Source organism: Manis javanica, chromosome 11, assembly GCF_040802235.1.
Source record: "Manis javanica isolate MJ-LG chromosome 11, MJ_LKY, whole genome shotgun sequence".
Lineage (NCBI taxonomy): Eukaryota > Metazoa > Chordata > Mammalia > Pholidota > Manidae > Manis > Manis javanica.
Genome location: NC_133166.1, coordinates 88,969,564 through 88,996,988, shown reverse-complemented (window position 1 = coordinate 88,996,988; position 27,425 = coordinate 88,969,564). Strand labels below are relative to the sequence as shown.

Genomic DNA, 27,425 nt, shown 5'->3' with positions numbered 1-27,425 from the left:
AAAGAAAAGAACTGAAAACAAAACAGCAGCAGACTCACAGAACTCAAGAATGGACTAACAGTTACCAAAGGGAAAGGGACTGGGAGGATGGGTAGGAAGGAAGAGATAAGTGGGGGGAAAAAAGGGGGCATTTCCATTAGCAGACATAATGTAGAGGGTGGAGCATGGGGAGAGTTGTACAACACAGAAGACAAGTAGTAATTCTATAGCATCTTACTACGCAGATGGACAGTGACTGTAAAGGAGTATGTGGGGGGGCCTTGGTGAAGGGGGGAGTCTAGTAAACACAATGTTCCTCATGTAATTGTAGATTAATGATACCAAAAAAAAAAATACCAACAGCATCCTTCAACAAATTAGAGCAAATAGTTCTAAAATTTATATGGAACCACAAAAGACCCTGAATAGCCAAAGCAATCCTGAGAAGGAAGAATAAAGCAGGGGGGATTATGCTCCCCAACTTCAAGCTCTACTATAAAGCCACAGTAATCAAGACAATTTGGTACTGGCACAAGAACAGACCCATAGACCAGTGAAACAGACTAGAGAGCTCAGATATAAACCCAAACATATATGGTCATTTAATATATGATAAAGGAGCTATGGATATACAATGGGGAAATGACAGCCTTTTCAACAGCTGGTGATGACAAAACTGGACAGCTACATGAAAGAGAATGAAACTGGATTATTGTCTAATCCCATACACAAAAGTAAACTTGAAATGGATCAAAAGACCTGAATGTAAGTAATGTAACCACAAAACTCTTAGAAGTAAACATAGGCAAAAATCTCTTGAATATAAACATGAGCAACCTTTTCCTGAATATATCTCCTCAGGCAAGGGAACCAAAATAAAAAATGAACAAGTGGGACTACATCAAGCTAAGAAGCTTCTATACAGCAATGGACACCATCAGCAGAACAAAAAGGCATCCTACAGTATGGGAGAATATATTTGTAAATGACAGATCCGATAAAGGGTTGACATCCAAAATATATAAGTAACTCACACGCCTCAACACCCAAAAAGCAAATAACCCTATTAAAAAACGGGTTGAGAATATGAACAGACTCTTCTTCAAAGAAGAAATTCAGATGCCAACAGGCACATGAAAAGATGCTCCACTTCGCTAATTATCAGGGAAATGCAAATTAAAACCACAATGAGATATCACCTCACACCTGATAGGATGGCCAACATACAAAAGACTAGGAAAAACAAACACTGGCCAGGATGTGGAGAAAGGGGAACCCTCCTACACTGCTGGTAGGAATGTAAGCTAGTTCAACCATTGTGGAAAGCAATATGGAGGTTCCTCAAAAAACTCAAAATAGAAACACCATTTGACCCAGGAATTCCACTCCTAGGAATTTACCCAAAGAAAACAAGTTCTCAGATTCAAAAAGACATCTGCTCCCCTATGTTTATTCCAGCACTACTTACAATAGCCAAGAAATGGAAGCAACCTAAGTGTCCAACAGTAGATGAATGGATAAAGAAGATGTGGTACATAAACATAATGGAATACTATTCAGTCATAAGAAAGAGACAAATTCTACCATTTGCAACAATATGTATGGAGCTAGACGGTATTATGCTCAGTGAAATAAATCAGGCAGAGAAAGACAAATACCAAATGATTTCCCTCATTTGTGGAGTATAACAATGAAGTAAAACTGAAGGAACAAAATAGCAGCAGACTCACAGACTCCAAGAAGGGACTAGCAGTTACCAAAGGGGAGGTGTGGTGGAGGGAGGGACAAGGGGATTGAGGGGTATCATGATTAGTGCACATGGTGAGTATGGGGTCATGGAGAGGCTGAGGTCTTTTTCAACTCTGAAAATAATTTTAATATTAGAAATTAATTTTCATTAAAAATTTTATAGAACAAAAAACCAGATACCCATTAAAATCTCAAACAAACCGTGTAAGCTATTTAGATATACTTAAGAATACATGTGTGAATTTCACCCCAATTAAAAAAAATAAAATAGAAAGAATATACACAGTCTATAAGTGAAATGAATACAAGTTATAAGTGACCAGGGATTTATTTCAAAACCACATAATTGTTCCCCTCTAGTTTTCTTACTCTATATTCATAAAGGTTAAAGACAACTTATTAATATAAATATCACAAATAACAGGAGTAATAGCTAAAATCAACAAAGCCATTTTCCAAGAAAACCTCAACTGGACAAGGCCAGAAGAACAAGCTTTGAAGTTCAGTTTCCCTCACAAAGATACTGTTAACCTAACAATAGGATAAATAATTTCAGTAGCAAAGATGTATAGCTCTAACCATGTGGAAGGCATTGTTCTAAGAAATTTTCACATTATAACACATTTAATCCTCACAAAAATCCTGTAACTACTATTATTTTCCTCATTTTAGAAGAGAGAAAACTGAAGTGCAAAGAGGTTAAGTCACTTGCCTGAGATCACTCAGCTAGTAAATTGTGAGCTGGAATATGAACCTAGGCAGTCTGCCTTCAAAGTCTGTTCTCTGTATGCATTATTAACATACTAGTATGTGATATAAAACAATAAGCAATAGAATGAATCGATCATTGAGTTAACCCAACCACTAAACAAGCCAAGTGACTTGAATCACTAACCTCTCTGGATCTCATTTCCCATTTAAGTAAAAAAGGGAATTGGTCTAAATAATCTCTGAAATTCCTTACAGGTCTAACATTCCATGATCTGTGTATAATCCAGAAGGCAAATGCTACCCACGGCCACAGCTATGTTCACTTTTCTTTATCTTCCTCTTTTTATACATATCACTACCTATCATTATCTTTATCTTTTGGCTCATCTTCGTAAGGTCCTCTTTTTACCAGCTGCCTATCTAATAATAATTACACTAATAATCTTGAGGAAAATATAAATTAACAGAGGTGAACTCTGACCTCCAAACCATGCAGACTTGAGACCTGGACTAAAAACAGACCAGTCATTACTTCAGCAGGTGCTGAAGAACAGGTCAGACCACACCTAAATTTTATATGTATAAATGGATGAACCTGTTTAAATAATTTATCATAAAACAGTATGATATAGGAATTAAGAGCAGGGTTTCTTACTATTTCATCTCTGCTACTCACAATTAGCAAAATCAACATAATCAGTCACTTAATGGCTCTAAGACTCAGTTTCCCCGATCTATAAACAGAGCTAACAACCTACCTATCAGCTTGCTACAAAGAGAAAATGTTTTTAAAATATTTCCCACAGTGCCTGACACAGTTCGCACTCAAAAAATAACAGTTGTTCTTACTACCCCTGCTACCACCACCACTGTTGTTACTTATTACAATTCCCATATAAAAGCAAGAGATACTAAATATGGCAGATTTTATTTCGAATTCTGGCTTTACTACTTATCAGGTGTATAGCCATTAACAAAATTGATTCATCTCTCTAAGCCTAAATTTCCTCTTCAAAAGGAGAAAATAAAATCATCTATCTTGCCAAACTGTTGCAAAGATTAAGTGAGATCAACATATGTAAAGCACCGGACACCAGGTGCCTAACTGCTCAGTAAATGTTAATTCCTTTTCTCCTTAAGGACAAGCTGATCACATTTCTGTTAGTTCAACTCAAAGAAAAGAAAATGGAACTGGGCATCCCAGGGAAGCCAACTTTCTTTCCTCTATCATCCTTTGCAGTGAGGGAGTCAATTCTCACGCATGGAGATTATCTTATTCTCCTTGCATGTGTTTACTAAACTAGTGAGCTTGTTCTCAGGCCAGCTCCAAACTTTCTGAAAGGGGTTCTGTGCTCTAAGGCAGCAATTCTCAGAAACCCTTTTGGGGATCCCAAAAGGTCAAAACTATTTTAATACTACTACAACTTCATTTGCCTTTTTCACTCTCCTTTCATGAGTACATAGTGGAGTTTTCCAGAGTCTACATGAAGTATGAAGTCATATCTCTAATGGCTAGGAAAAAATGTGCTTGTGTGTGCTTGTGTTTTAAACATTTCTGTTTGAATTTCTAATACAACATATATGAGTAGACACGGACACTCTCTATAATTTTTAAGAGTTTCAAGTGGTCCCAAAACCAAAAATTTAAGAACCACGGCTGTAAGGTATAATAAATAAAGTACACAAAGCATGCTAACTACTCTGTGAATTACAACCTTACCAATTTTAGCCTAAATAAATAACACACAATAATCTAAAAGCTTCCCACTTTCTTGAATGATTATATCTCACCCCTTCAATCTTCAAAAAATTATTTACTTAGATTAACACACATAATGTGGAGGGGGGGGACACGGGAAAGGCAGTATATACAGAGAAGACAAGTAATGATTCTATAGCATTTTACTACGCTGACGGACAATGACTGTAATGGGGTATGTGGGGGGGACTTGATAATAGGGAGAGTCTAGTAACCATAATGTTGTACAAGTAGTTGCACATTAACGATATCAAAATAAAATTTAAAAAAAAAGAAAAAAGAAAAAAAATTTCTTACTTATTCACTAAGTACTTATGAATAGACAGTGACAGAAATGGACCTAAGTAAGGGCTTATATCTCCTCAGTCCTTGTCTATGACCTTTCTATTGCAGGTCATCATCAATAAATAACAGACTGTTTTCTTAACACATTGTTCCTCTTGTACAGAGAATATGGAAATTGTTAAGTTATGCTTACAGCAGGTTAATAAAACTTTTCCTCTGACCTCTAATAAACAGATAACTTTTTAAGGATTTTCTAATTAGTCCCTGTAGATAACCATACGTGCTTGGTAATGGGAAGAGAACTAAATTTCCTCCTATAAACAAATTCTATTTAAAGGTGTATAACATAACAAGTTCGAAAAGTCTGCCATATTATTTATACAAATGATCCAAATTTTCGACAATGTTCCAAGTCCTCAATCTGCACTCTTCTCTTTTACACTATTTTTAGTTTTGACAACAATTATTTTGACTGAAATATTAAAAAAAACAAAAAATACTAGCTTTTGTTCTACTGTTAATATAATGAAATTTAATGACATAATTTAAGGACAAATCTGCCTACAGAAAATATAGAAGAATCCCTATATATATTTGTTGAATGAATGAATAATTTTTTTAAGGCATTCTTTCAGAAATTAGTAGGCAATGAGAAGACCTGAAAAGGCAATACGACTGGGCAAGAACCTAATGAAATTTTTACTCTCTTAATCCCAAAGGTCAGTTCAGCACCAGGCAATCCACAAATCAGCTTTGGTTAAACTGTACAATTTGAGCATAGCCTTTCAAACTTTTTTCATGTCACATCCCTATCAAAAAAATAAAAAGGCTTACTATGCATTTCCAATATGTTTATTTATAAAGTATATCCTTCTACAACTGTGTACATTATAAAATAGAACTTTGTTTTTAAAAGATGAGACAATGATAAAATACTTAAAATAATTTTACCGTTCACTTACGTATAAAAATACTTTTAATCTAAGAAATGTTCATCAATAACAAAACTCTCAGAAAATAACGTAACTGAAAAGCCTCATTATCTTTTAAAATCTTTGTAAAATCTTTAACATTTTTCCAGCAGCTCTCAGTCATGTTCATTGAAGTAGGACACCATGGCAGCAGGGCTGATCAACATTTTGTGATATAGTATTTCAAAGATCTAGTTCAAATTCAGGATTCAGTTGATTTTGATCTTGATTATAAATCTAGTTCAAATTCAGGATTTAGTTGATTTTGATCTTGATTATAATGGCTATAAACTGGAAAATAGACTTCATAAAGGTAGAACATTTGATGTATAATATATATTTAGGGTCAAGTTCATTGTGGATGTAAAATCTTACTTCAAAGAGTTATCTTAATTATTTTGAAATTTTTTGGAAAATTCTTGTCAGGTCAATTGAAGTACTGTTTTCATCTGTAATATGGCTGACAAAAAGCTAGTACAAGAAGTAGAACTGTCAGTGCTGCCACTTTCTGGTTGTCCACATGTGCTTTATTATTGTTATTTTGTTGAGGCCACTCTACAAGAGACTTCTTAAGTCACATCCACTTTATAAGGGTTGGTTTAGTCAAAACTAGATAATATCCACCAATTAATTTAACTATGCATCCATAAACTGGATTAACTATTTGCTGAAAGTAAATGAGTGAGAAAACTATTAGCCATCTTCTTTCCCTCCTAAATAAGTTTACCACATCAATCCATTTACTAAATATTAGTAAAAGTTTATTTCTTCCTTGTCTTATGCATTAAAATGAATATAACAGTTCTAATAAGATATTCTCTTACTCCATGGGAGTTTTGGGTACTCTTTTTAGGGGGCTATGACACAAATATACTTGAAACCCCTTGCCAACACAACTCAATCTGTCTCTCAAATGCTTTCCAGATTAGGACTGGATTTGAAGCCAGGACTAATCTTCCATGGTCACCCAGGTCAAATAAGATTCTTAGGTTCTTATGATCTGGGCCTTCACCCAAAAGCTGATCAAAAACTAACCTTTGGGTATGAATGGACAAGTACAGTCTTTCCAGGATACTCACCCTAACATACTTTATTATACACAGATCATAAAAACAGTAATATCTTCCTGTCTTATACAACATTCATTCACTCATTTAAGAAACACTTGTAAATGCCAGGCATCTTACTGACACAACCATTTACAAGTATTATCTTAAATGTGCTGTACTGTACTTTGATTTGCAGAAGTGCCTGAAAGAAAAAGTGGTCTGTGCTCCATCGGGTGGCCAAACTGGAAATTTCAAACAAGTTCCAGCAAGGCAAGTTAGCCCTAACTAATCAACATAATACCTTTGGGAAATTGAAGCCTGCAACACAAGTGTTCTCATGGGAGAGCTCTAGAAATGAAAATCACAATAATCTCATGGTAATATTTCCTTACACAGGAAAATAAAGGATGTGCAATTTATGGAGACTCCTTTCCCAAAATCTGCAACAAAAAATTAATCCAGGACTATTACTTTTTATTTATTTAAGTTTAATAAAACAATTTCATTCGGTCAGCTTATCATATTAAAATACGATTAAAATATCATCAAAATTTTTGAAAGAACACTCTTAACTTAAAAGGATGCTATTAATAATAGTCTTTTAAGTTGTCCTCTTCATATCAAACATAATTAAACCATTAAAACACAGAAAAATGTAGAGCCAGATGGGTCCTTAGAAAATATATGGCTAAGAGCTTAGAAACCATCAAGCCCTGTTCTCTTATTTTACAAATAGAGGACATAAAGCCCAGAAGGAGGAAGTGATTTCATCAGGGCCACACAGCTAGGGTGACCTGACTCCCAATGTTTAAGAGACATCTGTGCTCAAGAGACTGGATATCAATATATGATCCTCGACAAGTGACTTAACCTCCCTGGACCTTAGTTTCCTTGCCTGAAAAATTAAGGAGGTGGATAATCTCTAAATTCCCTTTAAATTCTAAAATCCTGAAATTTAGATAACCCATTATCTTAATATCTTACAAAACTACAATATAACATACACTGGAAAAAAACATTCCTGGTTCCTGAGAAACCAAAGCAGCACAGGACCCTAGGGAAGAAATACAAGTCAGCAGCCTCAGACACCAAATATATTTGCTTCTTTTGCTAAATTATGCTGTAAAATATTAACATGGTCATACTAGTCTATCTGGTTGAACTGATCTAAGTTAATTGTGATTAATCAATTACAGAGCTCTAAAATATACAATCACTGATTCTAAATCAAAAAAAGTGTTCTTATACAAAGATTTATTGATGTTCTATTTTATATGCCAAGATTTACAGCCAAGTAAATTACTGGAAACAGAGATTAATCTGTTAATTTGTGTTTATTCTTTGTAAAAACTATTCAAAAATGAACCGAATAGATTTTCTTTATATGGTTTCTCCATGTTGCTCTATTTTATGCTCTATTATTCTGCCTATGAACACTGAGTCTAAGAACTCCACATTTTTAAATTAGAAACTCTAATTTTCAGGATATTGATGGTCACTAACAATAATTTTAACAATCCAAGGAATAAAAACCATTAAAAGTTTAAATAAAAAAACCTATGAACTACAATGGACCTTGAAAAGCTTTGGCTCTACATTCTTATTTAATGGAAGAGAAAGGAGCCCTGGAAACGCAAAAAGATTGTCCTAAGGGTCTCTTGGCTAACATATGCAAGAACTGGCACTTACAGAGTGATCTATACACACAATAATACATATAATTACAGATGTATAACAAAATTTTCTGCTTCTATCTAATGCTATTTCAAGTAAAATTTAATACAGTGAAATGACATAAAAACCAAAGAAGCTGAACAGTTCATAGTGGTCCACAGCAGTAGACAGCACCCTCAGCTATAAATGAGAGATAGTACACTGAAATTTCACCACCAGTAATTGAAAAACAAATTCAAGTGTCTGTTCTACTAATAGTGTTTTGAAATCAGCTTCATATATGAGAAACTACAAGTTACTGCATTATGAAAAGGTTCTTGTCTCTAGCAAAGGTTAGTATCTTTATAATGATGTTTTTCCCCAGTTTTTAAACTGCCCAAATTCCTGGACTCTAAAGACTCTTGTTTATGCCTGTTTAAGAATTTTTAAAGGAACAGACCAGCTCTTGAGAAACAATATACAATACAGATCTCAACTCTATTAAAAAATGTCCTTAATGGCTCCAATTCACAAAGAAAAGTGCCCTCCCCTCATTTACCTTTGCCTATCAAACAAAAAGCTTATTCCAGGACAGGACTCACATAGTAGTCACATAGTAGGGATCTTCTGCAGAATAAAATGTTAATTACCCACAAAAAATGAATTTGTCAAAAAATAACTTATAATTGCCCTGGGAAAGATAATGCAGTCACACATATGCTCAGGAATTTGGTCCCTGTGACCAACCTAGAATAACCACTTAGGACTAGTATCCAAGTAGAGTATCTGAATGAGGAGTCCCAGAATTACTGTGGTTACTCCGGCCACAAAGCTGACATTACAAATCAAGAGGTAATTGCATTTTCAAACTAAGTCTTACGCTTCCCTTTCCAGCCCAATATTACAATTAATACAATTTTATCAAACAGTTAAATGCTGTAATATTTTAAATGAATCATAGCATACAACCAGCCACTATTCTGCCCAAATCAAGCATGCCATACTACATATAACAAGTATAAGATGTTGCTTCAGCATGCTGTGCCCTATGCCTCTATGAAGAACTGGCAGTGGTGCTGAAAATTACTATTAGAGAGATGAAAGACCAATACCCTCCTTTCAATAAAAAACATCATCTGGACTCTAGCCAGGGTTTTAAAACTGACTGAATGTTATTAGAAACAATAAATCACAAACTCCACAGGCTAAAAAGGTAGTCCCTTATTTCATTCTCACAAAATGTAGCCACAAAACACTGTAAGAAAATTAAGTGACAAGAAAGTATTAATAATTCTAGGCCTTTCATTTCTGACAATAATCAAATACTGCAAGTTAGAAGGTTAATTATTTGACAAATCTTCAAGGTTCTGTCTAACCAACCTACATCCCTCTGTCTTCTCCATTTATTCAACTTCAATTATTACAACTATTATATGAATAAAGAAACTCGTACTATTGCCTAACCATCCTACCAGTGAACTTAACTAGAAATTAAATAGAGAATTAAAATACCTTAATTCATAAAATCTAGCTACCAAGTTTGTGGTCATACTGATTTTACACTCTTTGTTCCTGAATATACATAGGTGTGAATTCCTGGAGGTTACAGATCTAAGTCTTTCTCTATCCAGGAGCTCAACAGCCAGCTACTGAGAATAAACTACACAGTGCTTAAAGCCCTTCAGGTATCTTGCATTCTGAATATATGCATGGGCTCATTATCTTTACTTTTCCCTGTATTAATGTAAGTCCTTATCACTATCTATTAAATACCCTCAAAGAATTGTTATAACAGTAATGGGGGGGGATAAATGGGGCCATAATTTCTGTAATACACAGACATGTTTTAAAAGTACACTGTTTACAATATAGTACTTCTCTACCTAGCTAACAAAAATGTTAGGAAAGAAAACCTAAAAATTTTAATAATTCTCTTCTATGTCCTCCTTCCTCTCCTTCCCCCTTCACTCTATTTCAAAACAACAGAAGAGCCAAAACCAGAGAGGTGTGATTACTTTGAATACTCCATGCAATCGGTAAAACGACCAATCTCCGTCTCATTATCAACTGTAACCGCTGCAAATGTGACACACATTTAAATCAAGTTTCAATCCTGCTACAAAGCCTTTGTCAACAGTGGGCAAGTGGGGCAAAGCCGAAGGGCTCCGTGGAATGAAGGAAATCACTGGAAGGGCTTATCTCGGAAAAGGATTCCTCGGTGAGAGGTGAGCAGAGAGAAATGAGATCTAACCTTGGCGAGTGGGCGCTTGCCCGGGGTGGGGACGAGAGGTCAGGGGGAGGGGGGAGGCGCGGACCAGCGCGGAACCACCGCGACCCCGGGCTGCCCTCACAGCCGGCTCCCCCACCTGCGGCTCTCCCTCCAGCAGCACTCCCCTACCCCGGTTCGGCGGTGCCCTCCCTTCCCGCCCGCCGCCTGCATATCCGTTACCCCGGCGGCAGCGGGGCCGCGGGGGAGGGGAAGGTCAGCGGGGCCCGGGCGGGCCGGCCGCAGCGGGGATGCCGCAGTGGCTCCCCGCGGCACCGGGTCAAAGTCCGCCCGGGCGCGGGGACGCAGGAGGGGCGGCAGGCGGCAGTGGAGGTCGGGACTGACAAGAGGGTGTCCCCTCCGAGTTCCCCCACACCCGGGCCGCCGCGGTACCTCATACTGGATGTACTGCTTCCTCCACTCGGGAGTGATGTGAGCGGAGAGGTGCTCAGCGAACTTCATCCTGCGGTTTTCCCCTCACTCCCACTCGGGTCCAGCAGTTCCAGGCGGCGGCGGCGGCGGCAACAGCGACTCCGACTCCTCCCCACATGGGCCCCGGCGCTGTGCGGCGTTGCGCTTCTCTCCTCCTCCGCCGCCGCCGAGATCTCCTCAGAGCCGCCCTCCCGCCATCTTCCTCCTCCTCCCCATAGCCCCGCCCCGCCCCGCCCTCTAGACGTCATCGCCATGGTAACCGCCTACGCTGCAGGACGAAGGGGACGGGGTAAGAGGCGGAACTTGGGTACATTCCTCAAGGCTCCGCCCTTTCTGGGCCGGACGTACTGGAGGTACCTCCCCTAACCTCTTACGTCAGGCTCCCGTTGGCCTTACAGCTGCTCCCTGCCGCCTGCCTAGGACGCAGCAGTGCTGCTATTGCAATTAACATTAATATTACAGCAACAATAATCCACACAAGACGTTTATATTTGCGAAGAATTGGGCAAATATCTTTCCATTTTAATACTTGTTCTTCATAAAATCCTTAAGGATGGATCAGCATTAATCAAATTGAGTTAGGAAACAGACTAAATAGTTAAGGGCCAAATACGTTTAAAGGAACTGTGTTTTGCATGCTATAGGTACTCAGAATGCTTGTTGAAGTTAATTAAAGACGTCAGTGCCCAAAACTGCATGCTGCTTCTGAATTCCAAAGTAATGATCTAGTCCCAGGGTTACCAGAAAGGCCAGTCACAACACCGGGACTCAAATCAGGAGTCGGGGTACCAACTGGACTTGAAACTAAGCTCCCTGGGGACTAGGAGTGGAATTGAGAGGGCAACTAATGTTGGGAGGAAAGAGAAGCCCCTACAGGTATGATAGCAATCCTATCCCCAGGCAGATCAGAAATGGGTCCAGCATCCAGGCTGAGCTGTCGGCAGAGAGCATGAAGCATAAATCACTCACACAGCTTGACATTTTTTAAAGTGTGGGAGTGATTGTTCTGGAAGAACCGATTTGGGATAGAAACCCAGATCTTCCTGAGCAGAGGAACCCTAGATAATAACAGCTAACAACATTTATTAAGAATTCACTGTCTATATACCAAACACTATACTAAACTAATTACATGTACTTCGTCCTTTAATTCTCACAATTTTGATAAGATCCAAACAGACTAGGGGGCTACTGTGACTGGGACAGTATTCTGACACATCTGTTGTTGGCTTTTTTTTCCTTCACATCTTTTCCCCCTTTCCCTTTGCCTTAATCCATGCCAGTAGGGGTTCTGCAATCATTTCCCCAGGAGAGGGATATGGCATGATGGAAAATAGGCATAACTTATAAGTCTTTCTGATTTTTATTGTCCAAAACCTCAACCTCTGGTGAAAGGGCAATCAGAGTCAAAAAAAAAAAAGGAAGAAGAAGGAGGAGGTGGAGGGAAAGGAGGAAGAAGAGAAAGAGAAGAAGGAGAAGAAAAAGATTGAGGACTCTTCTCACTACAACACCATATCCCTCTGCCCACCATAACAATTCCCCTCTACCAGGAGAAAGAGATAGTAAGAAGAGAGGGCTATGCTCCCAGGAAGGAAGCACAACCACACAGGAAATGGTTTTATGGTATACCTAGGAAGATAGAGCCAGAAGCAGGTACAAAAGAGATTGCTGGGCCTTTAGCCAGATATGGTCTAAAGTGGTAGACCCTTGGCAGTGACTCCTGTAGATCATGGCATCTGCTCCCAACAATGCCATATGTGGTGTCTGAACTATGCACAAGATTCTAGAACCATAGCCCAATCCAGAGAAGAAAATAAATCCTCAATATTAGCTCTGTAACCACCAATTCTTAATTTTTTCTCATGACTGAGCCAGAGTCCTGACACTCAGTTGGACATGAAAATCTTAATTTATCTATAGAAGGAAATTTAATAACAAGTTTCCTTATTTCTGACATCACCATTATGTCAGTTATTTTGCTGATAAAACCACCAGATACTTAGCATTTACTGAACACCTACTTTCTGCAGAGCACTGTGTTGAATACTGTAAACAATAATCTGAATAGTTTTATGCTGAATCAGAAGGGCCTTGTGCCCCACACTTTCTTTTGTAAATAGGCTCTTCATTTAACAAAATTTTATTGAGCACTGTGATATGCCAGTCAAGCCACTTTGGAAATGAAAGATAGTTCAAAAACAAATAAGACTCTGTCTTTCCCTTGGAAGACCTTGCAGTCCAGTCAGAAAGACGGGCAGAGAGACAAACAGCTAGACTACAGTGTGATATGTGCAAAAGGAAACAAACATTCAACTGACTGGGAAGAAAAGGATAGTGTCCCAGAGAAGATGATTTTGAAATACAGTCTTAAACAACAATCTGACAGGGAGAAAGACACCCAAACATGTCAAAAGCAGGAAGCCAGAAGTCAGGATGTTTAAAGAATGGCAAGAAGTTGTTTGTCTGGGATGTCCTTTATGGCAGCTAACTCTCTCCTTCTCAAAGAAACTCTCCCTACTCCCTCCCACCCATGCTGCACTCCCTCACTATATTGTCAATAATAATTTGTTTCATAATAATATGAGCTCCTTGAAGGAAAATTGCTCTTTTCTCTTTTTTTCTCCAATTTAGCATGGTACCTGGCATTCAAGCATTCAATAAATGTTGAAGAGACTAAAGACAGAAGAAAAGAAGGGAGAGAGGGAAGGAGGAAGGAAAGGGCAGTCCACGTGGAGGGAAGTTGCAGGAAAAAAAATAAGTTGGAACAAGATAGTGAAGGAATAGATCATGACAGTATAGGCAGTGTTGTGTTTTTGAATAAGTGTGAGTAGTAAGTGACTAGCTCAGGCTTGGGAAAGCAGTATGGGGGGGCTTCCTGGTTTTAAACACCAGCTCAGGGGACAGACAGATCTAAATTAAAATTCCAACTCTGGCACTTATACTTTTGTGACCTCAAGCAATGTACACTAGCCCTTAAAATCTCAGTTTCTTTATCTCTCAAATGGGAATAATAACCCCTCTCTCACAGGTTATTATGAAGATTAAATGAGATTCTGCATATAAAGCACTTAACACAGTGACTGGCCTCTGGGTGACTACTCAGCAACTGGCAGCCCCTCAAAAACCTGTTAGCAGTGTAAAGGATGTACTAAAGGGGGGACAAACCAGAGACCAATGTATCAACAAGCACCCATGTAGCACTTATTCCATGCCAGACACTGTTGTAAATGCTTTACAAATATAAACTTATTATAAACTTCATCCTTACCAGGACCCCAGCCCAGAAGGTAGCCACCATCATTATCTTCATTTTAGAGCTTAGTAAACTGAGAGAGAGTAGTTAAGAATATTGCTCAAGTTCCCCCTCCTAGTAAGTGGTAGAGTTGGGTATGAACCCTGGCAATCCAGCTCCAAAGTCCTTGCTCCTGCCCACTACATTGTGCTGACAGTGTATGCAACAAGGTATGCCAGTTGTAATGATGGATGGGGGAGGTGTGACATGTGACTAACTCCAGTGTCTGGGTAGGTGCTGCTGCCATGAACTGAGATAAGGTATAACTGGAAGGCAGGTTTGGGGCATTACTGGTATGTCCAATAGTTAGGAATCTATGAGACCTGCAGTATGTACTCGAGGTGGAAATACAGATCTAGAGCTCTGGAAAGAGAAGGTAGGGAATAAGACTGGGGAACCATTCCCATTTGGGTAACAATTAACTTCTGGTGGGTCTGCCCAGAGAGGGAGCATACACGAAAATTGAAAGGGGTCCAAGGGAATATCCTCGTGTGAGCCTAATAAAGAAAATGGGACAAGGAAGGAGGCTAAGGTGTGGCAATAGTGGGCCATAAGACAATTATGAGAGAGGAGTGTCAAGGAAGCCATGAAAAGATGAAAAAGTTGCATAAAGGAGGCATGATAAATGACATCAGATGTTACAGAGAAGTTGACCTGGGTGACTTCCAGGTCATTGTATTTAGCAATTGAAGAGTCATTAATAACCTCAGAGAAAGTGGCTCTGATAGCATAAAGGGCTGCAGAAGGCTGAACAGTGAATGTCTTTGTATATTCTAAATTGTATTTATTCTGTGCACATGTCTAGAATAACCAGGAGTGAGAGTTTAATAGTATATTATCAGCAATTTATCTCGAAATTTCTAAGTGCTGAGTCTGAACACTCTGTATTTATTACATATAATTCTAAGTTTAGGAAGAATTATACTTACCACAAAGGAACTGTTGTAAATTTTAGAATTATGTATGATAAATATAAAGTCAGCTGTTGCTTGAGCAAGTGAGACTGGTGATCATGATGAAGGGTGAGGAACTGACCTACAGAGGGATCAGATCTCAAACTACACCTCCCATTGAAGCTGAGTGAGCTAGAGTCACAGGGTAAAGATCAGCTTCTTAGTATAGCCCAGATTCTGAACTACAGGGGCCAAGTCCAATTTAAAATATAATAGATGTAGGAAAAAAATATGATAGACTTATGGACCTAGGAGAGGTTCAGTGCATGGGTTTCAGATGATCCATGACCCCCATCAAATTACATGCCAAACTTTGTGTGCTATTTGAATATTTTTCTGGAGGAAGGGTCCACATCACTTCTCAAGAATTTCCATACCCTGAAAATATTTAGAACAATAGCACCAAGGCACTAAACACCTCCCCGCTCCCCCAAAAAAACTAATACAAAGAATTTACAAATGACGTTCAAATGACTCAATTCAGTGATATCGAGAAATACATTTATTTCAACAATTCTGATTAAGTACACCTTGAGTTTTATTTTTTAAGGAGCATGGAGGGTATTTTGCAAGTTATAAAAGAGTAGTTATAATATTTATTCAATATTTATCCATATAGTATTTATATATTATATAATATATATATATATATATTTATTCAAAATATTTATTGACCAGCGACTACTTACCAGGAACTGTTCTAGGTACAGCAGTGAATGAAAGTAAGTGCTGACCTCATGCAGTTTGCTGTCGAGTGGAAAAATACAGACGATAAACAAAATGACCAGCATGCAATAGATTTATTCAACAAATTTATGGAGAAAAATAAAGTGGAGTAAGGGACAGAAAGATGGCTGTAGGATTTTATATAGGGTAGTCACCTTACTCATAAGGTGATTTTTAATCTGAGATCTGAAGGAAGGGAAGGAGAGAACTATGTAGATATGGGTTGAAGATGGGACTTGGGATGGGGAGTAGGATTCAGAGCAGAGGAAACAGCAAGTGCAAAGGCCCTGAAATTAGGATGTGCTGAATGTGTTGGAGGAACAGCAAGGATGCCAGCTTGGTTAAAGAGTACTCAAAGGAGAGAAATGAGGTCAGACAGGTAGTTGGCAGCCAAATCGCTTAGGGCCACATAGGTAGAGGTAAAGACTTTGGCTTAGAGTGAATTGAGACCTTTGGAGATTTTTTGTTTGGGAGTTTCTTTTGTGTTTTTTTTCCTTTATGTTTGGTAATAACCACCTTTTCTTCCCTAAGCATTTCTAAAACTTGTGGTACAGTACAAAACATAAATTTGTCCAATTTAATCGTATTTTAAATGTACAAGTCAGTGGCACTAAATACATTCACATTATTGTACAACCATCATCACCATCTATTTCCAGAACTTTTTCACAATCCCAAAAGGAAACTCTGTACCCATTAAACAATACCTCCCATGTCTGTCTCCTCCCAATCCCTGGTAATGTCTATTCTACTTTCTGTCTCTGTGAATTTGCCTATTCTAGTTACCTCATATATGTGGAATTATGCAATATTTTTTCCTCTGTGTTTGATTTATTTCACTTAGCCTAATCTTTTCAAGGTTTGTCCATGTGGTAGCATGTATCAGCATTTCCTTGTAAGTCTGAATGATGTTTTGCTACTGCCATTTGTTAGTGGTAAATACACTATTTGTTAATGGTAAACAATAACCATGTATGCCATTTGTTAGTAGTAAACAAAATACACCACACTTTGTTAATGCATTCAGCTTGGTTTGTTCCCACCTTTTGACATGTCAATAATGCTGTATGAACATTGATGTACAGGTATCTCCTTGAGTCCCTGCATTAAATTCTTTTGGACATATATCTAGCAGTGTAATTGCTGTATCATATGGCAACTCGATGTTCAGCTTTTTGAGGAAATTGAGGCTTTTAAGTGACATCATCAATCAGATAAATCATATATTTTTTACTGTGTGGAAAATAGCCTTCACAGGAGAAAAAGACAAAACAAGGTGACTTCGTTCCTAGGGCTGTCATAACAAACAGGGTGGCTTAAAACAGAAATTTATTCCCTCACAGTTCTGGAGGCTGGAAGTCCAAAATCAAGCTTTCAGCAGGCTTATGCACCCTTGACGTTTCCAGCAGAGAATCTGTTCCATGCCTTTCTCTTATTTTCTACTGTGGCTGATAATTCCTTGGCTTGCAGCCTCATAACTACAATCTAGGCCTCCATCACCAAATGACATTCTCACTGTGTTTCTGAATCATCACAGGACTGTTCTCCCTCTTTGTGTATATTTTCTTATAAGGTCCACAGTCTTATTGGGTGAGGGCCACCTTAATTGAGTACCACCTTATCATGACTTAATTACAATCTACAAAATCCCTACTTCCAAATAAGATCACATTTGTAGGTACTGGGGGTTAGAATTTTCAACATCTTTTTTGTGGGAAACAGGTCCACCCACAACCTAGGAACAACACTGGTAAAAACAGTACTGTAATAATCCAAGGGAGAAATGTTGGGGGTTTGGTTAGCAGTGGGGGTGATGAGAAGTTGCAAATTGAATATATTTTGAAGACAGCGTCAGCAGATTTAGTGGTGGACTAGATGTGGGGTGTGAGCAAAAGAGAGGCATCAAGGGTGACTCCGAAGTCTTTTGCCTGAGTAATTAGAAGAATGAGATTGGGGTATCACAGAAGGAGCAGGTTTGAAGTGGGGAGTAGAACTCGAGAGTTCAGTTTGGGGTGTTTTATGTTGAGGATGCCTGTCAGACATGAAGGGGGAAATGTCCAATAAGCAATTTAGAGTCTGGAGGACACCAGAGAGGAGATTGCCCAGGAAGTCAGTGTAGATAGAAAAGAGAAGAGGTCTAAAGACAGATCCCTGGGGCATCCTAATACTTAAAGGTAGGGAGGAAGAGGAGGAATCCACAAAGAAGACCGAGAAGAAGAGATTAGAATGAGACAAAACGAGTGCAGTGAGAACTGATCATTCTTTCAGGAAATATTTCTGTGACGAGAAATAAAGTAATAGGGTGATAGTTGAATTGGAATGGGTTCATAGGGGTTTTTTTAAAGATGAGAGAAATAACAGCATGTTTGTATTCTAATGGAAATGATTCAGTGTGGAAAGGAAAATTGATTATGCAGGAAAGAAAGGGGACATAAATTTTCTCTATGTAGAACTAGACAGAAAATACACATGGGTTTGAATAGTGAGACAGGATCAAGAAGGCTATTCAGAATGGTTACCTCTGGGTTAGCCATTTCAAGGTATTTTTACTCCTTGTATTTTCCTGTGTTGCTTTCAATTTTACAAAGTACATTTATCAAATCTACAAAAACAGTAAGTGTTCTATTTAAATAATCCTAGAAGCAGTGATGCCCTAAGATGAATGAGTGTCAAAAAGTGTCTGCAGCATTTGATATGCAAGCCACAGGGAAGAAACCTGTGGACTAGGAGATACAGAAAATCAAGGGATGAAAGCTCCAAGCAAGGACCCAGAAAAGGCAGAAGAGACTTGATATTTGAAACCCGAGGGTGGGGGTGATAGTAATGATTGGGGCAGACATACATAAGTTTGCAGGCAGAGGGGAGGAAATTTGATTTTAAATGTAAACTCCTTCTTCCCTGTTGAAAGGAGACAAGTTCATCCACTTGCTTGGGAAAATGGGAGCAGAGCAGGACAAGCAGTCTGCAGGTAGCACTGAGGACCCCTTAACTTGGAAAACTATTCATTTGTAATAGAATCAAGTGGGATGATTTTATCAGTTTTCCAGCAGTACTTTGCAGTTCACGAGCAGGAAGTAAGGGAAAGGATAGCTGGGTTGATCCAAGGTTAGGAATTGCAGAGATTGTCTCAGGAGAAAGAGAAGAAAACACTGAGGTAGTAATGGAAATAAAATAATAATAACAACTGAGATTTATTGTATTTCCCATGTATTAATTCTCATAGCAATGGATAAGGACTAAAAGTATATAAGGTTAGGATATAGCAAAGGATAATGATTTCTAAAAGTATATTTCCATTGTATTGATGAGGAAACTGAGGCTTGGAGCACATGGCTGACATTTGCCAGATTTGAGAGCAGGACCTTAGATGGCAGGATCCTTCATCACTTAGGTCTTAATTGGAGGCAAGACCTCAGCTCCCACTAGGCCTAAAAGGGGGCAGCTCTCCTCATTCCAACTCCTTGGCAGGAAGCATGTGGCTCATATTTGGCCAATCAGATGCTTCTGCCAGGAATTTTGTCTCATGTGGAAGTACTCAAAGATACTTCCAATAGGTAGAGCGTATTTTCAGAAGCTGCAGCAGATTTAAGAGTCTAGCAGTGAAAATGGCCAAATGTCCAAAGTTGGACTGTCAAAGGGAGGGTCTTCACCTAATGGTTTCTCTGGGATGACCTCTGCTCTGTTTTGGCTGGAAGCTTTCCTTGGTTTCTGCCTTTCTCTGAGATTTGTTTACAAGCCTTCATATTGACACTGTGAGCAACCTTAAGCCAGCCAATAAAATTTATTTCTGTTTAAGTTACCCAGAGTCAGATTTTCTAACTAAGAACCCTGGCTGGGTCATAGACATTAAGAACTTTGCCTGTAGCTATTGCCAAAAAGGTACTCAATAATCAGATACACATAATTATTTTTATGAATGCTACTCAGCCTCTCTCCCCCACCACCTTGAGGCTTGGCCACTGGGCTCATGGATTAAATGGGCTCATGGAGTGTAGTAGCAGAGTTAGAGGATATGAAAGATTCAAAAATATTGCCTTTCTCTTACCAAGGTTAATCTTTCAACTGCTGATTGCTTAACCTGCCAGCAGATGCCAATGCTGAGTCCCTAATATAATACCATCTGTAGAATGGGGGTAAACTAGTCAAATACTTGTGGCAGGTTGATTACATTGATCTCTTTCCGTCATAGGAGTTGGGGGGTATAGGGAGGAAGTAACTTATCCTTACCAAAGTAGGTAGTCATTCTAGATGTGGACTTGCCGTTTCTGCCGGCTATGATTTTATCAGCAATATTGCCTGTAAACATTTTAATTTACCATCACAGTGTCTCATTAATATTGCATTTACCAAAGAAGTGAAAGGAAGGGAAGATGTGTATGGATTTCATTGGTCTCACCATGTATCCCATCACATACAAGCAAATACTCTTGCTGAATAGTATTATAACCTTTTGAAGACTCAGTTATGATACCAGCTAGGAGACACCCCTCTTGAGTATTTGAAGTGCTGTGCTGTAGAGTGAGATAATGTTCTAACCAGTAACCAATGTATGGTGCTGCTTCTCCCAGTCAGATGGTATGATCCTAGAAACCAAGAAGTAGAAAGAGAGTATCCTCTCTCTACATACAGAGACCCAGTCATAACATTTTTGTATCTGTCTCCCATAATTCTTGGTTCTCTGCTGGATTAGAAGTTTTAAAACCCAGAGAAAGATTGCTTCCATCCAAAGACTCAACAAGGGTTCCATTAAAGGGGAAGCTGAGAGAGCCATTTGGTCAACGTTGTCTCTTCATGATGTTGCTTGTTGAATACAAGTAACAGGAGGTGTCTGTATTGCTGGAGTGATTGGTCCTGATTTTCAAGGGGAAACAATTTCCACTACAAATTAAATGGATGGGTAGAAGCAGGTCTAACAACAAACCTCCAGGGCGCCCCTTTGTGCTGCTTTGTCCAGTGGTAAAAGTTACTTGAAGAAGTACCAGCCCATACAGGTGGGATCACCAAGAATTCAGGCCCCTTACAATGGAAGTTTGACTTACCCCATCAGCTAGTATGGCACAACTAGCTGAAGTGTTGGCTGAAGGTAAAAAAAGAATGCAAGCTGGGAGTGGAAGTTATAAATACTCACTATGGGTTTGGGACCAAATGCAGAAATAAGGGCTGTACTAGTGACCCCGTTTTCTCCCTCATTTTGTTGTACATATGGGAACAAATTTCCTTTGCTTACCCTACCCTTTTTCTCTAGTATTCCATATTGCTGTGTTGGAGGTGGTGCACATTTTAGTTAAGCCATAAGTTATAGGATATCAAGGTGGTATTGTGACCAAGACTGAAGGATGAATATCCCTTGGAGCTAGGAGTTCCTCTAGGGCCGTCCCGATTTCTCAGACAGCAGCCCATTCCTCCAGCCCTTCCAATAAATCTGTAAACAGTTCCCTGTATCCAGTCCTTCCTGCTTAAAACTGATACAGTGGTTTTCTGTTATCTGTCCTTAAGCCCCAACCAAAAAGCAAAACAAACAAGACAAAGAGTGAAAAAAGTAAAAGAAATGTTCATTTTGTTATTGAACCAAAATGATTATACAATAGCAGTTTAGATTATTTGCTCTGCTTACTTAAAAGAGCTTTGGCTCTTTGTTCGGGCTATAAAAATTGCCGTAGGCCATTATGTAGCTCACTTTGACATAGCTTTGTCTTTTATGAGTCTCACAGATGTCCTGATCAAAGAAGAAGAATCACTGTTTTCTGCCAACACTTAGATCTTTAAAGTTGGAGAAATAACCTCTCTCAAATCACATCTAGCTCCTTAGGGACAGGAACCATTCCTATCTTATTCACTCTTAACAGCACTTAACACAGTAGACTCCACATAGTAATATAAATAGAATCTTTAATATATGCTTCCTCTCCCCACAACCCCCAGGTGTGATAAGCATGACAATTTCTGGATCCATGCAGATCCATTTCTGTTATAAAAACATGCCGTTAGAATCTAGGCTCTTTCCCCAACACTTGGGATGGCTGGAAACTTAAGTTCATGTGAGAGATTGTAAGCAAGGGATATAAGGTAGATGCTACACAGAAAAGTCTGAAGTATTCAGGGAATGGGGGTCTTGTCATCAAATGTGCCAAAAGTCCTACTGGGTACATAAGAGCCTTTTCGTATTCTGTTCAGTTGCAAGTACATCCAATAAAAATTCCCAGCCTCAATTATCAAATGTATACACACTAACTGTGGAGAGTTTAGAACACACAGAAAAGTGCAAAGAAGTATAAAATGCAGACCCCTGCCCCCATCTCACCATCCAGGAGAAACTGCTCTCAATATTTGGGTGTATTATTTCTGTTCTTTTCAGTTAACATAGTTGAGAGGTTAGAGAAAGTGAGAGGTTGGTGCAGAAATGTATCCCTCTCTTGGGAGTCTTTAGTGTTCCTGATATCAGGGTACCAGGTCCCAAGGCAGGATCCCCCTCTTCACAAGACTTCCCCACAAGCTACAAAAAAACAACATTTTGTATCTGTCTCCCATAATTCTTGGTTCTCTGCTGGATTAGAAGTTTTAAAACCCAGAGAAAGATTGCTTCCATTCAAAGACTCAACAAGGGTTCCATTAAAGGGGAAGCTGAGAGAGCCATTTGGTCAACGTTGTCTCTTCATGATGTTGCTTGTTGAATACAAGTAACAGGAGGTGTCTGTATTGCTGGAGTGATTGGTCCTGATTTTCAAGGGGAAACAATTTCCACTACAAATTAAATGGATGGGTAGAAGACAGATACAGTTGTTTTGTCTTGACTGAGGGAAGAAGTTCCTTTTGTTTGTGTGATGGATTGATATTAAGAAAAAAACCACTTAAAGAACAATCCTCTCCAGCAGTTTATAGTGCATTCCATCTGTTGTCTTTTGAGCTGTCTTTTGAAAGCCAAGATCTGGGTTAAAAGGAGGGGGAAACAGGCCATGAGAAGAATCAGTTAGATCTGGGAAGATAAGAGGAAAGGTGTATCTGTAGAAAGCGGAGTTATGTCACTGTGATGGGAAGTGTGTAAGGAGTGTCGATTTGGGTGTTCTGAGCAGGCAAGGCATATTTTGAAGATAATGCCTACGGCTCGTGCTAGTGAACATCAAGGGAAAAGCAAAGGATGGGGGAGAAGACAATGAGCAGGGCACTGCCTACTTAAGAAAAGCATCCATCATTTCCTGCTCCTGCTCTCTGTGTATCTCTGAAAGCCAGTTTCTGATGACTGCCTTAAAAAAATTCATTTGTTCACTTCCTGAAATCCTGAAATGGACCGCACAGCTCCAGTCAAAACAAGCACTGAAATGGAAGTCAATTTTCCTATCTGCACGTGAACTGAGGGTTTGGGTCCTGCTCAGTGGTCTACCCCATGAAACACACTGGGGCAGATTCTCAATGGCAACTCCAGTACTGATCAGGTGATTAACTTTCAGATTATTTGGACTAGAACCTAATTCAGTGATCTATATTGGTTAATACTTTCTCTTCATATTCCCCTAGAAAGAAACTTGTTGACTCGATCCCCAAATAAGGATCTCTTGGATCTGTTTGCTTTGTCCTGTCTCCATAGCATCAGTCACTATCTTCTCTCACCTTCCCTGTAATAGCTGCCTACTGATGTCCCCCCTCTGGCCTATCCATTGTCCATACAACAGTCAGAGCAGTCTTTAAAAACACAAATGCCACCACACCTTTCTCTTGCTTAAAATCCTTCAGTGCTTCAACTCACAGAACCCAAGAATAGACTAACAGTTACCAAAGGGAAAAGGACTGGGGAGGATGGGTGGGAAGGGAGGAATAAGGGGAAAAGGGGACATTATGATTAGCACACATAATGTAGCAGGGAGATGGGACACGGGAAAGGCAGTATATACAGAGAAGACAAGTAATGATTCTATAGCATCTTACTACGCTGATGGACAATGACTGTAATGGAGTATGTGAGGGGGACTTGATAATAGGAGGAGTCTAGTAACCATAATGTTGTTCAAGTAATTGTACCTTAATGATACCAAAATTAAAAAATGAAAAAAAATCCTTCAGTGCTTCCCATGTACATAGGATGGAATACAGACTCCTTACCATGGCCCTGCAGGATCTGTCCTTGCCCTCTCTTTCTTTCATCTGGTCCCCCCTCCCACCTAATTCTCTGTGCTCCAGCTTCTCTAGCCCTTTTTCACTTTTTCGGAGGCACCAAGCTCTTTTCCACCTCTTTCATGGGCTACTCTTCGGCATGAGCTATTCTTTTCCTCCCTTCCCACCCATCCTTTGAAGTTCAGTGTAAGTATCATTGACCATTCATGCCCAATGTAACTTGGGCTCTCCCTGTTATACATTGTACCCCTTAAATTTGTTTTACAGTTCTTATTAAAATTTGTGAATATATATTTACTTGTAAATTGTGAGGGTGTGGGTCCCTAAACAGATGGTAGATTCTAAGACAGATTATGTCAGTTTTGCTTCTGCTGAATCCCCCAGTGCCTGGCACGGTATCTAACATAGTAGGTGCTCAGTACTTATTTATTGGATGATATAAGTAATCTGCATTTGAAGAGCTTAAAATAATAATTACCAAAAAGCCCAATTTCTTGTGTCTGTTTTCTGCTAATGCGGGACATGTAAGAAACACTTAACAAATATGTGTTAACTGATTAACTGATTAACTGACTTCAGATTGATATTTCCGTTGGGAAGAAAGGTATCACACCTGGAGCCAGGTTAGAATACAGTCAGAATACACTCAGGTAAAAATACAGTCAACCTTTTTCTCCCTGTGGTGAAAGTCATAATGAGGATTAGGTACAAACCTTTATAATTACTTTAATCATTGGGCCTCTCACAAGAAAAAGAAATCAAGATGTACTATAGCTGAATATTACTGGGCATGGTTGTGTTATCTGCAATGAGAGGCTATAACTGTGTAGAAGGGGCTGTGAACCTCCCTGGATTCATGAGCTTGGAAAGAGGACTAGAGTAGAAACTAAATGTGAAGTGCATGGAGCAAGCCCTTTCTAATAGGACAGAAGGTGATATTTCAGATCTCAAGCAGCAGATTCAGTGCACAGCCCAATCTAACAGGTTTTGATGATCTGCATCATGCTGTGGATAAATTTTTGTAAAAAATTAATTTAAATATATATCATAGGAAACTGTAGTCTTGGCTCTCTGATTACTGTTGATTTTGGGGGCATGTCTGGATACAGCAGAGGTTTTATTTGTACCAAGGGACACCATAACAGCCATCAGACCAAGGGAGAAGAGAGGTGGGGCTGACAAGTTTGGTTCAAGGACTCCGGTTCAAGTTCACTGTCAGTAAGAGGGATGAGTAAGTCCCAGAGAGCATCTGTCACTGTGATTGTCCTGCAGCCCAGCTGAGGTTAGGAAGCAGGACCTGCAGAAGAATGGATACAAACAAAGCATAAGGTAAAACAGTCTGCAAACCGTGTGGGGGAAGTACTGTGGTCCTTTGTTACAGCAGACTTAGGAAATTAATAAGGAATTTAAAGAAAGGAGTTTTTCAGAGTAAATGGGACAGAGCCAAAGGGACATTGTTTCATTGCTGTTATTTTCACCCTAATTTTTCCCTTAGATTTGTGGAGCCAGAGAAACACAATTTATATGTAACAATCATATAAATAACATGCCAAAGAGCTGAGCTTTTATTTGCTGACATTTAGTCAATGTGCTACTATTGAGTACCCTTCATGCAACTTCAAGACCTGCCAGCATCTAATTAAATGAGATAATGCATTAAAGGTCTAACAACAGCACCCGGCACCTAGCAAACCTCCATAAATGTTAGATAGGACCATTATAATTGTCATCTGATTATCCTGATCCTAGAGTTCTCAGATGCTTACATCTTCTTTTCATCTGAGAGGTGCCAAGAGCTGCTGAGAAAACCTCACACCTGCACAGTTGGGTGCTGGTAAAAATTACACATCACCAAACTCACCAGTCCTCCACCCTGCCTTGGTTTCCCCCGTTAATGCTCTCTCCCAGTCTCTACAACCTGTATTTCAAATCATCCTTCCTCAAATCCATTTTTCCTCAGCTCTCATCACCAAACCTACCAGCTTTGTGTATCCCCAGCTTCCTGAACCAGTTATTTGGACATAGGAGGTACCCTGGCTACTTACTAGTCCAGGTAGCCATTCTTCAATCATCCCTCTTCCTTATTCACATTTCCAATCCCAAACCAAGTGTTGTTAATTCCACTTCATAGATATCTTGCCAGTGCACACACTTTGGTGTAGCTGCATGGCCGCCAGCATGGCCCAGACAAGCTGATTGTGTCACTGTCCCGCTTAAATCCCTTCAATGACCTCCTACTACTCTATGGATCAAAAAAGTCCTTCACATGTTTACAAGTTCTCCCCCTGCCCCTCTTAATTCAAGCTCTATCAGTTTTTCTAACCTCAATGCTTTCTCTGTACTTCTCATATGCTATACACTAGGCTAAAGAGGAATTCAAAATACCTTCACTTCCTTGCTAAAATAACGAACATTAAATAATACTTACTATGTGCCAGCCACATAGCAACTCATTTGCTAGGGCAATAAACCTATAGTGTTACTATCCCCATTTAAAGATAAAGAAATGGAGGCACAGAAGTTAAGTGACTTATCCAAAGTTACAGGGGAAGTTAAACTGTAAAACCAGGATCTGAACCAGGAATATCAAGTGGGCAGTCCACACCACTGTGCCATTCTCTGCTCTTGTTCCCATTCCTCCAGACCCTTCCCTCAGCCCCAGCATTCATCCTCCTTTTAATTTGGCTGATTCCTGCAACAACTTCATGTCTCAGGGTACACATCCCTCCCTCGGGCTGAGCCCTCCCACTCTATGTGCTCATGTCTTCCTCTCCTTCCCTCCTTTATTATTGTGTAACATCTGTTTCCCTGCTAGACTGTGCGCTCTATGAGGACAGGGAGTATGTCTGCCTTGTTCATAGCTATACTCTCACTGCTTAGCATATGCTCGACACATAGTAGGTGTGCATTAAGTATTTCTTGAGTGCATAAAAGAATGAATAATTACTGATTAACTTGAAGAGCTTCTATCTATATAGAATACACAGCGCAGGGCCTGACACATAGCATGGACTCAATAAATATTTATGAGATACTGTGTTCAGGAAATGGCAAGGAGTCCAGTTTGACTAGTATCAAATATGTGAAGAGAGGTTTTGGCAAATGGTTCAAGACTAGTGAGCCAAAGGAGGAGAGAACTGCATGATGGAAGGGGTTATCAGCAGCATGTAATCTTGTAAAAGCGAATATTAGCCTTTCAAAATCCCTCCTTCCTAGCCTGAGATGGTTTTGGATTTTTTCTTTCAACATCATCCAATTTCCTTATAGCAGACTTAGCAAAGTGTAATTGGTGTGCTCAAAGGACCTTGGCATGATCAGAAGTGTGTACTAATGACCCAGGTGAAAACAAAGGTCCTCTGTGGTTGTGTTTTGTGTCACATAAACAGCTACCTCCTCCCCACTCAAAAACGGCCTATCTAAAATTTAATCTCTGTGAGCACTTTGAAGATTTCCTTTGGAAAAAGTAAATAATTTATTATCCTCAAAAGGCTTCC

The 27,425-nt window shown here is 39.3% G+C and overlaps 1 protein-coding gene and 1 long non-coding RNA gene across 2 annotated transcripts in view; one reads left to right on the top strand and one right to left on the bottom strand.

Moving 5' to 3' along the window:
* The window catches only part of XPR1 (xenotropic and polytropic retrovirus receptor 1), a 232,685-nt gene extending 221,622 nt beyond the window's left edge, over window positions 1–11,063 (bottom strand). Inside the window, exon 1 of the mRNA XM_037021098.2 lies at window positions 10,816–11,063. Coding sequence (XP_036876993.2) covers window positions 10,816–10,884 — 69 coding nt within the window. The 5' untranslated portion in view covers window positions 10,885–11,063. The remainder of the gene's footprint in view (window positions 1–10,815) is intronic.
* The window catches only part of LOC140844464 (uncharacterized), a 62,917-nt gene continuing 35,608 nt past the window's right edge, over window positions 117–27,425 (top strand). The window contains exon 1 of the long non-coding RNA XR_012122817.1: window positions 117–10,381. This is a non-coding gene — a long non-coding RNA (uncharacterized lncRNA). The remainder of the gene's footprint in view (window positions 10,382–27,425) is intronic.